The sequence below is a fragment of the Syngnathus leptorhynchus genome, chromosome 6, assembly GCF_054491065.1.
Source record: "Syngnathus leptorhynchus isolate UIUO chromosome 6, UIUO_Slep, whole genome shotgun sequence".
NCBI classification, from domain to species: Eukaryota; Metazoa; Chordata; class Actinopteri; order Syngnathiformes; family Syngnathidae; genus Syngnathus; species Syngnathus leptorhynchus.
This window is the reverse complement of record NC_141200.1, coordinates 6,417,048-6,429,248: the sequence shown is the minus strand read 5'-3', so window position 1 is coordinate 6,429,248 and position 12,201 is coordinate 6,417,048. Positions and strand designations below refer to the sequence as shown.

Here is a 12,201-nt window from a genome sequence, read left to right as displayed (position 1 = left end):
CTGTAGTACAAGTCAGCTTTCCCGCTCAAAAGACAAAGAAACCATGTTGCAACATTCATTTGACCTTAATTAAGTCACAGATCAGTTTCTGTGTCAAATGCAGACAATGCAGTTGAGCAGCCATTTTTTTTTCCTCCTTCTGGAAACTCCAAAGCGATTATTTCGACCCACTAATACATTGTGAGGCAGTCATGTTCCACCCATTACACATGTGAGAGGAATGTTGTTCTGCGGTGGCCCTAAAAGTCAAATAAAATACAAGAGCTGAAGCGTGTTTGCCCAGTAGAACACATCCTGGTCTGGTCTGGCCTGACTCCATACTTGGTCCAGTCCACTCAGAGATACAAACACAAATACGCTAACAAATTGCAGCTGCGGGGCTCCAACTAACGGCCCTCTCTTTACTTTCCGTCTTTAAAACGTGGGCACAACACCAACTCTGCTCCTTAAGTCTTCCCTCTCACTAAAATACAGTAAGTGAGAGCTCCCCACGATTCCTCAGAATCTTACAGTTTTGCTCCCCGTAATGGAGTGGCTACTTCTCAGAGTTGCACTTTTTGCATACTTCAGCTCCGTGTGTGCAAAAGCGGTAGGAGCTCATTCGCGGCTCCATCTTGCAATGTGAATCTTGTCCAACATGCTCTCAAACGTAAACTCTTACTTTCACATCCTCTCTACAGCTTAGCACCATATGTCAGCGGCCCGCGCAGAGTCCCTGTCTGTCTAATGGACTGCACAGATGCCACTTTTCCTGGAAGGATTCTTCTTCTCCTCAGCCGAGCATGTGTGCGCAAACAGTCCTACACGTCTCCCTCAATATGTTTCACTGCTGTCTGGAAACAATAAAAACGGTGCACGGCAAGGCGTGATGAGGGGTGTGGAGAGGAGGAAAAAAAAACAAAAAAAAACATGCAAATTGGCACAGGGAGAATGTGGAAACATAACGGGAAGGTTAGGCTGCTGTTTGGACGAGCCATGTTAAAAGAGGAAGAGGGGAAAGGCAACAGAGGTCATTCGTACCAATGGCCAGAGCAGTGTGGACAGATTATTGACTTGATGACACAATCAAGCCTATCAGGGGCTAAAAGCTTTTATTTTTGAATTTGGATCTGGCTAGTTTTGGATGGTGCTTAATGTTCAGCCCTAGTGCAGACATGAATGAGTGCTCCTTGCAGCGTCGCAACAGAATCATTTCCTGTTGCCTTTGTCGGCGTGTCGGGTGACCTCCAAAAATGCACTACAGCTACCAGGGAGCTGAATGAGCATCCATCAAGAGTAACCTTTACAGGCATGTAATGTTGTCAAGCCACCGACCCTCAATATCAGAAAGTATCACGCTGACTGGCCAGGGTGTGACCAAGTGTAAAGACTTTAGTTACAGTAAATTAAGTTGTTCCTTTGAAGGACACCGATCTTCATTACCGCTGACATTTCCAACTCATAATAAAAACAACGGTCTTGAAAAAAAAAAGAAAAAAAAAAACACCTCCAGAACCTGCAACCTGTCACTTGACATTTGTCTCCTTTCATGAATAAATAGAAGAAAACAAAACAGAGTTTAGCAACAGTAGGATTTTATAATTGCAACCCTGGCGGCAAAGACAAAGTGCTTTACGAGAACATAAAATATAACAATTCAACAAAAAATATCACATAAAACATTGGCAATATTACAAAGACAATGCCAGAACACAAACCAATCTGTTAATAGTAAAAGACGAAATTCTAACCTCCCACAGAGGAGACAGCCTCCATATGCTGCCTGCATACAAACAAACAAACAAACAAAAAAAGATATTCTAACAAGTTATCAAGAAGTGTGCCTCAGACGATGTGTTTACATGAGGAATTAGTCGAGCCAGTGACGCTCGTATTCAAACCACAAGAACTCTCAGATCGCTGGCTGAACTGCCAACCTCCAATAAAATGACAACAAAGGATCTGGGAACTGAAGGGTGGTCCATTCATCTATCTGATGGAAAAATAAAATCAAATAAAAGGCAGAGGGGATGATGCCTTGTCATGTGTGTCTTTGGGAAGGAGAACGAGGACAGTTTTCTATAAAAGACGACGTGTGTTGTTGCTTTCACACTTGTAGTTTGCTTTCTCAGGCTTGAATTAGCTGATGGGTTTGTAAACTCCATTTTTCCATCTGTTTTGGTTTCTTTTCACAAAGTAGAATACAACTGAACAACATGAGGTCACTATGGGGTTGTAAACTGGGAGAATGGACATCCTAGAATGGGTAATCAAGCAGTGCTGGGTAACTTATCTTTTTTGGAACTAGATGGTCGTTCTGCCACTTCAGAGTAGAACGTGATTGTATATTTTTCTTTCAGAATGGATCATGGTTGTGTTGCGTGCATAGTTTATTTCCAACACTAATACTGAGGGGGTGCTTGATTTTGTCCGCTCTCACTAGTTCATACCGAAGGAAACAAATCACGAGAAAGGAAAAGATAAGCTCGAGTTTGATTAAAACAGACTTAAGGATCCGAGTGTGAACGCAGAATCGGAAACAAAGGGAAAGAAGAGCTCAGTGGGTTGTCTGTGAAGTCAAGGTTCTCCCGGGGTCAACCTCTCCAACCGTGTTCGCTTGATAGAACATGAACGTTGGCGCCGAGAGACGTTTTGTAGTTGCTGCTTCAAGTTTGAATCGACCCTCCGGGGACCGGTTTCAGAAAAAAAAACAAAAAAAAACTCAAGACTGATTTTTTCTTTCTTCTCTTCTGTCAGAGCTCAAGATGAAGACCACGTCACTTCACGCCTGCACGCGTGCAAAGAGATCCGGCGAACGTTCCAACATTCACTTTCTGTGTTTTTTCAAAAATGAAAAACGAAGGCGGTGTGTGTAAAGTTGGACGCGCACATGTGTGATGAGAGCGCGCTCATACATGTGGGCTCATCTGTGCGACATCTGCTCGAGCCACCCAAGGCTCCTCGCTACTTGAGAAGCGCGTCACGTTTCCCGGTGATGTCAAAAGAGCCTTCTGCGTTTCCACTCGGTGGACCGTGTACAAAAACCACCACGTCAATCCTCATTCTTACAATGGAGGAAGTGTCTGACCGATCAGCTGTCAAAGTACTCACTTCTCTTACTTCATTTCAACGCTCAAGTGCAGCAAGACAAATTGCTGAGGGCGATTATCTCCAGCCAGCCAAGACAATACGGTATAAAATGTCAATGGGATGAAAGGGAGGTAATGACAGAGTAATAAGACAACGCTGCGAGGAAAGAATTCAGGTCTTGGATCACATCTCTGATCTTCAGAATGTGAGCAGCTGACAATTTGATAAACTGTTCAAAAGTACAAAGAAGAGTTTGACCTATAAAAAACTTGCGCAATTCCGATTTGACCATGCATTGATGTTTATTGCGTTTCAGAAAAAAAAAAAAGTCTGTCAGACCTGACAAACTATTTTCTGAAAATACACTAATTCATGCCTGACATACAAAGTTTTGTGCTTTTGTCTGTTACACTCCAAGATGCCACCCAAATAACTTCTTCTTCATGTTAGCCAAACATTAGCTAGCACAAGATGGTAACCAGATGGCCTGACTGACTGACTGACTGACTGACTGACTGACTGACTGACTGACTGACTGACTGACTGACTGACTGACTGACTTCTTCAATCGTCTGTACTGCAGTGTATAAAATATGCAAGAAATGATCAGACTCATTTTTCATTTCCCACCTCACATGCTCCGTTTTCTGGCCGTACTATTTTCACATGAAATGATGGCTGATGACATAAACAAAGGCTACCATAATAAAGTTGCAGACTTTTTTTTTTTTTTCATGTAAATAGTGTCCCCAAGCGATGAAACAAGCAAATTGATCGATGGGACATTTTTGACAAGTGAGTAAAACATGGCATTGAGCAGTGAGAGGAACAGCAGAAGCCTTGTTGGCTGCAGGGCCAGACAAGATGCATGGCCAGCCAGTGAGGCAGCGGCAGGCAGAGGTTACAATAACACATTAGCTTGCATCACGCCAGCGGGAGACGCAGACACGCATGTCAAATATCTTACTAGTTTCACCACACTCTAGCGACAGTAAAGAATAATTGGTCTTTCTTGCTACCAAGCACCCGCCCAGTAAAAACACTGCCGATCGCTAAAATGTAACATTCGCACAGATGCTACAGCTAACGCAATTTAAGGCGCTCTATTTTCTTAACCGGCAAATTGGTGCATGGTGTATCTCTGTCTAATTCCACGTGTGCAGATTGGTGGATCTGCGAGAGGGTGGGCTCCGCCACTGTGGGAGTAGTCACAGCTAAGTTCAATTGTGGCCGGTCAAAGCGGAAAATGATCTAATTTCACTTATTTGATCTGAAAAAGATCACTTATTTACTACAAACAATGCATCTTGATTTGTCTATAGCAAAAGGTGAAACAATCAAATATGCTTCCACTCAATTTAGAGTGATCATGCTAATGAGAAAGATGCTTCTTCACTTCTTACAAGCCTGCGTCGATTTTGAATCTTTTAACAATATCAAAGGGGCGTCCAAAAATAATTCTGACATTCTGAAATATGAATTTTTGAATACATGTCAAAGGTGGATTAAATTAATATGAATTAATGAAATTAAATGAATGCAGATTTTACAACTGATTACCCTGTAAGAACTGTCTCCCTCGAATCTTGAATATGAAATGTTGATGGCTTCAAATCTTTTTTCCTCAAAAATATGCATCTTTATCCATCACAGAACACAATACTGGCAACATACTACAAAATAAAAAAATAAAAAAATTGTGTATGCTGCTGTCGCAGCGATACCAAGAAGAGCACGCATTTTATATTCACCATTAGAACTGCAGTGCGATGTTTCAGGGGTGATATTGCAGCCCCAGTTGTGCTATACGTCACACCAAGAGAGAGGGAATTTGCTTTGTGCGCACTCCAGCAACTGCAGCAGCAGTTACACGACTCCCTCCTCCACATACAAATAGTGTTCACACACAGTGGAGCACCGCTTTCCTGGGGGCACGTGAGTGTGTGTCCATTGATTGAGCACATGCCCGCGGCACAACTAGCGACATCCTTGGATGCTGCTGTTGGCTGAGTGTGCAGGGGATGACTTTGCCGAGCCGGCCCACAGGTAGGCCTTCGGGGTGCGCTGCAGCTTCGCATTGCAGTTGATTTAATGCCAGCTCAGAAATGTCCCTCATGTAGAGGGTCAGTGTCTAAGAGATCCTTCACTAGCATGCACCCATGTACATACCAACCAAAAAAAAAAAAAACACCTTCTCCAAAGTGATGTGCTCCTCTACTGGATTTCAACTGGCATCTGTGTTGTGAATCACTGCAATAGACAAACAATTCAGAGCAGAACTTGGAAAAGTACAACCCGCGGGCAACATCCGGCCCATCCTCAGTCGCTTACAAGACCACCGTAAAGCGGATTAAAGCAGTTTTTGTGGTTGGAGAGAAGAAGTCGAGCAACAATAGATGCAGAGATGTCAATAATAAATTTGACGAAACACTGAAAATCTTGTGCCTTTATGTTTCCAAAACAAGGAAAATACATCCACATGAGTTCATGATCACTTTCAGGACAATTGTGTGAACGCCAGGAGAGCCAACAGCTGCTTGGCTCATATGCGTGCTGGAATTTTGAAATTGACTTAAGTCCAAATAATAATAATAATATAGAAGTATAATAAATCCACTTTTATTTGACGATTACTGTGTGGAATACTCGCATCTTCCCAGACTGCGTGCATTTGCCTTTTAAAAAGCCCTGCCAACCTCGTGTCCCTGGATGACTCCTTTCAAGCAACTCTTACTGTTATTTAAAAGGAGTAACATTGGTCAGGGCTGTTTGTGGTTAACTATAAATGATGCCCCCAATTAACCCCCATGACAAAACAAAGGAAAAAAAAGCCTTTTGGACCACGGAGGATGCCAGCTTTGTTCCGTTCGATACATGAAACATTATTCTGGAATGGTCCGACATCATACAAACATATTTCCAACAATACGGATAGTCCGTTTTTGAGGCGAGCGCTTACAGGCACATATGTAAATGCATTTAGAGACACACACACACACACAAAAGCACACATTGCTCACACACACTTTGCTTCCAGGAACATTCTGTTCACCTCAACTCGATTCTCTTATGCTAACTGATAATAATTGTTTTTGTCTTGAGCAGAAAGCAGAAGAAACCACCGCATGTAACTGGATCTCTCGGAGAAAAATCCTGGATTGCGTTCAGTTTTTTGATTGTGTTCTAACGCTCAGTATTTCATAAGCTCCCGAGGTGTTAATACGCCAGTCAAGACAGGAGGCCCGTCGAGCACTTCCAGCTGCGTTGGGGTTTAGTCTGTGGTTTGAGGCTCAGCGTGGTTGTTGGGGGCGAATTCAACCTTGCGGCCTGCAGCAGATGGCAGCCATCAAGTTGCTGGCAACACACACACTTGCTTACACACAATCACCCCTTCTGTAGTTTCCATAGTAAACGGTAGGAAGGCAGATGAGGTTCATTGTCATGAATTGTGGAGAAAAGGCCACGACTCCTTTCCGGAGCTGCGATATGTCACTAGCTCCTGAAAGTGACGCCAATGAGAGTACGGCAGTCACAATTCAATATAAACAAATAATAAATCGTTACTATTCTTACGATATGCCGCCACGTTGACGGCGTTCCTCTAGAATCCGATCAATGTCCGATCGACAGGAAGGAGACGTTACCACTTTGAGAAAGCTGACAATAAATCAACGAGCTTTTCCTTTGCCTTTGTATTATAACTCAAAAGCTTGCTTTAACACCACAAAGCATCTCATAGATGTAGAGAAATTGACACGTCAAAGCGACTGGCATAGACAGATTAATTAATTAATTAAACAAAGACTGAGATTGAGAGGAAACTAGTTTCGACTGGCCAAGGTCACTGTCGCGGTGCGACTTGGAGTTTGTTTGTTCCACGTATCTCTCTGAGCATGCAAAGTCTATGTTGTCATCTTGCAGCATAAAGAAAGAAAGAAAGAAATGGACATTGATAGAAACACAATTGTCAATGTCTACGGCAAGGGCTTTTACTTCATTTGGACCAATCAGCACCAATGATTGTGTTCGTTATTTGAGGTTGGGCTTTCTGGATAAAATCAATTCCTAACCAGGTTAGCTAGTAGAGTATCTATCAACTGTTTAAAACCCACCGACACATCCTACCGTTGTAGTTGCTGCCTTATTGGACTTTGATGTAAAATTATACCGTCCCTCCATTGCAGTGACAGATGCGACACAATAAATGGTATGAAACATCTAAGGCGACTGAATGATCAAAGGAATAGCAAAGCGATGGCGAGAAGATTTTTATTTATTTTTTTCTAGAGCCAGAAAAAGTGTCATGTGCCTTTATGTTGTGCGGCCAAACATGGAGAAGGTAACGAGCACAAATGAAAACAGAAGCATGATAAAAGTCAGGGCAGACTATGGTGAACTTACTCTTCCACAATTTGGGGGAGTAAGAGCACGCTTGCTGTTTTGCCTGGCTACCAAACAAAACCTCCATTGACCTACTTTCATTCTCCTCCACTGCTCGCCTCCTCGCACATGCACAGCTAATAGACTGTGCCCCGGGAGCCAGAATGGCATCTTCCAATCATGAGACATACCCCGTGTTGGTTTCAGCTTCTGTTCATCTCACTATCATTGCTCAAGCACTTTAAAAATGAAACTGTTGAACAAAAAAGTCTAAACTGAGGCAGTTGAGTTCCCAACTAGGATGCTTCTTTTTTTTTTATGTGTGTTAAATCGGGCTTCCCCCCCTGACCCAAAACAATTGACTGCTAGTGGGTGCATCAAAACTAGTGGAACAGGAAACATCTACTACAGCAGCAGTAATTGTGTTTGGATCCCATTCCACAGGAAGTTATTACCCAGTACATAGATTTCAAGAATATCTTGATCATCCAAGTTATGAAAGAATGTCCTCCTCTGGCTATGAAAATATTTGTGTTGGTGTCAGAGGGAAAACTAAGAGCAGAGCCTGCCGTCAAACTGGGAAGTGTATTTTACAACAAGCGTTGTCCAGTCCCCCGCCTGATCACTTTCTTTATGGCCTATTTTTTTGGGGGAGGGAGGGGCAACATGACCCCCAGTCTACTTGACATCATACTTTAGACATCATTGTGGAGGAGTAAACTTGAATAGCTTGTACAAACCCTACCAGAAATGGTATACAGTAGTAAAGCGAGAACATAAACAACAAACTCAAGTATTCATAGCATCACTAGCAGAGGCCGCAATCCATGGAAAGCTTCAGAGGAAGACGATAATTAGAAATTCCTCATTGCTTCATGTATTTTCTAAGTAAACTGTTTTAGACGGAAATCGTCAATCTTTGAGCCCTTTTCAAAAGATCTATGAAACAAAAAAGCCATCCGCATTATTCTTCAGCACTCGCCAACAAAGTGAACGATATCCTACTGTTAAAAGCCTCGACTTTATTAAACACCTCTGAGAGGAAACACACACACACACGTTCGGTTTTGACACTTGACGCACCTCTCGCCATGTGCTAGTCCCATTGTAACCTCACGTTGCGCTTCTCAGCCCCTGCGTGAGCGAGGCGATGACGGGCTCGGGTCACGATGGGCTTGTTTACACATTACAGACCACACGGACAAGAGACGCTTACGACGGCATGTGTCGGCCATGTGTGTCTCAATTACAGGCAGGTCGTGACTGGTCAACTGGCGAGGCCTGAGATGAGAGGCCCCCGGGTGCGAGGGGGACGGGACGCTTCATCCATCAGGGCTGCTGGGAGGGAAAACGGATTCATCATCTTAACTAGATTGTGAGTCAAAACGCGGCGTGCGATTGCTGTGCAGATGACGCCACTTGTTCCATCACGCTCTGGTTTAGCTTTGCAACGTCTCATCCGGGGTCAAATGCTTCATTTGCGTTAATTATGATGAGCAATGTCTTTTTTTGTTTTCAGGATTATTTGGACTGGTATAGAAAACTGACTTCTGCATGATGTGCTTTAAAAGCATTGACAGAGGAAATTACTGTACATATTTTTTTTTTGATGGGGTTTAATTCATGTGGCTATGCCTAGAGACCACAAGTTTGTGCTCTGTCAATAAATGAGAGTATTCTTGGGAATTCCCCTGTTTAACCGCGCTTAAAAACATGAGGATGTAGAATAATCAACCATGTGTACACCTGCTTATAAATGTGACATTTTTTTTGCAAGTGGATCGTAACCTTCTAATACGGAACCGCAGCTGAGATGTATCTGCAGAAAATAATACTGTTAAAATAGAAATATTTTTTGTAAAAATGCTAAAGGTGTGCGTGTTTTTATATGTGTGACCAGGAAGAAAACAAACAGGACCACTAAAGTGCTACTAGTACAGTTAGGGCACCTCTAAGCTGGCCGACTGACAGCCCAGCAGTACACACACACACACATACACACATGTACACACATGTACACACATATACACACACACACACAACTTTGATCACACCTAAAAAGTCCCCCATTCACACATTCAGCACAGTCATTGATGTTCCACACACAGGAGCTGAAAAGAGTGTGAACCGGGCAGCGTGCAGCGCACGGTCATTCCTCTTCTTTGAGGACAGAATACCTTCAAATTGTGAGGAAGTTATAATTATGCCTCCTTTTAATGTTATTAATTAGCAAATGAGGGAAATCATCTTCCCATTTTCCATCACTATCAGAAAGCACCGCTTCAAAATGAGAATTTGTGAGAAATATATATATATATATATATATATATATATATATATATATATATATATATATATATATATATATATATATATATATATATATATATATATATATATAAAACAATTCAATACGATTCAATCATATATATATAAGAATGTAATGTATCAATTTAATGGAGGGGCATATATTCAGGTGAAAAATGCAAACAAAACAAAGCCTACAAAGTGAACCTGACAGAAAAGAAAAGAAAAGTGAATTGCCTCCTGAAAACTCCTCCTGAAACAATGTCACAAACTGGTCCAAAAACAGATTGAGTCCTCGAAAATATCTGAAAATTGCTGTGAAACGTTGAGGTTTGCCCCAACAATTGCATCCGTCCGCATGATTCATCATAAAGCCTTTGCAAAATCAGGACACAGTAAAGAGATGTGCACTTTGGTGAGCGTGGGGGGGGGGGGGGGGGGGGGATCCTACCTGGTCCCTCTGGATGCATGGCAGAGAGGTCCTGCGATGTGACTTGCTGTTGGACTGACTGTGTGCCATGTCTGTGGATATCACCGAACTGGACCTCCTGCGCCTTTTAAATGTGGGGACGTCTTCCTTGGCTCCAGTCACAGGGGTGCAGCCCTCCTCGAGTGTCCCTTGACCTGCAAGGAGCCTGTCAGCATACCTCGCCAGGAGGATGCCCACGACCCCCAGCAGGTACACCACGTACGGCCTCCAAGTCGGTCGAACCTTGTGCAGCGACAAGAGCGAGACGGCGCGCACGACGCTGACGACCACGACCACTGACGAGCCCCGGTCCAGGCGCGCTAGCATCAGTGCGCCGCCGGCCACGCACGCGAGCACCAGCGCGGCCGCTACTTCATGCGGACCGTCCAGGAGGCTCCACGCCGCAGCTTCGGCCAAGTGAAACACGGTGAGGAGCAAGAGAGCTGTTTGGAGCAGCACGCCGCAGTGGGTCAGGTAGATGCCGAGCCAAAAGAAGGCACACAGGACGCTGAAGAAAGGCGAGAGCGCAGTCCAACAAGCGAGCAGCAACTCCGCAAGGCAGCCTGCGAGCGAGTGAGGACGAGAGCACGACTGCAGTTGCGGGAGTGCGCTTAACTCACAGTTCCAATGTGCGCACCTCAACAGCGCGGCCAGCACGAGCGCACACGCCGCGCAGCCCACTCCGCCGCAAGTCCACGCGTGGGCCCACGCCAGCCTCTCCCACGACGACGCGCGCTGTGCGTCGCGGCTCAGTGGGACGACACGCGTTTGCGCGTAACCGTTGCGGCTCGGCGCGCAGGCAGAGCCTTTTTCTGCAGCGCGCGTCCGCTCCAAATGTGCAGGCATGGCCACAGGAAATGAGGGCGATCCTGTGGTGCATCTACGGAGCTGTGCGCACGGGACACCGCTAAATAAACACACTATTGCGGGCGCGGGGAGTGCAAGATGGGTCTCCCGTTAGGCATAGTGACCTGCCGCCACTCCACGCCACATTTGCTCTTGTTTTCTTTTTTGCGCGTGGATCTGAAACCTACCCTGCTTTTTCGCGCAAAACAGTCTCCCGTGTGTCATTGTTGCCCAAACGTTGCACCACAAAGGTCTCGCTAATATCCGTCCGTTGTCAAAGACACTCCCGAGCTCCGTGACTATCGAGGGGGTGATGGTGGATGCGTCCGTCACTTTCCCAGGATACAAGTAGTGTCCGCCAGGTCGTGTCGAGGTTCACAAAGTCCGCTTGTCAGCCCCCCCCCCAAACAAATCGTGAGCTCATTTCACACCCCCGAATTCCGTCAAAGCACTGCCGTCAAAATGCTCCCCAAATCCAGTCTCAGCTCGCCCCGCAGGCGTCCTCACTATATCAGCAATGTATGTACGTACATGTGAGAAATTTGAGTTTCACCTGTGAAAAAAAAAAACACTTTAAACGTGGGGGGGAAAAAAGTCATTTACTTCTAAACTTAATCTCACCAGACTCCAGCTCTGTTTAACTGGGTGAACGCCTCAAGTGTATTTTGGGTTTTGATTTTAGTGTGCATTGCCACCACAGAAGTTCAATGATGACAGAAACGGAAGTAATTGCAATGATGCAGGTCGATGAGTGTAAATGGTAAACACAACTGGTTGGGTTGTTGGCGGAAGTGAGGATAAGTTGATATAAAGAATAAAAGACATTATTTATAAGACACTGTTCTACCTACCTACCTACCTACCTACCTACCTACCTACCTACCTACCTACCTACCTACCTACCTACCTACCTACCTATCTATCTATCTATCTATCTATCTATCTATCTATCTATCTAAAATCCTTATAATAATATCCAGTTGTTGTTGTTTTAATCCCGTATGAATTTTACAAAATTATTTTTATCGATGTAAATTTGTGGTTGTTTTTACTTGCGTTCATACACAAATGTTCAAAAAAGATTTGGTGACATCTGCATGGCAAAGATGCGCTCTATCGCAGCTGACTTA

At 44.2% G+C, this 12,201-nt stretch overlaps 1 protein-coding gene across 1 annotated transcript in view; it reads right to left on the bottom strand.

Moving 5' to 3' along the window:
- Window positions 1–11,071, bottom strand: part of LOC147055658 (cGMP-inhibited 3',5'-cyclic phosphodiesterase 3A-like) — a 43,448-nt gene extending 32,377 nt beyond the window's left edge. Inside the window, exon 1 of the mRNA XM_085914886.1 lies at window positions 10,208–11,071. Coding sequence (XP_085771012.1) covers window positions 10,208–11,071 — 864 coding nt within the window. The remainder of the gene's footprint in view (window positions 1–10,207) is intronic.
- Window positions 11,072–12,201: the final 1,130 nt, after the last annotated feature.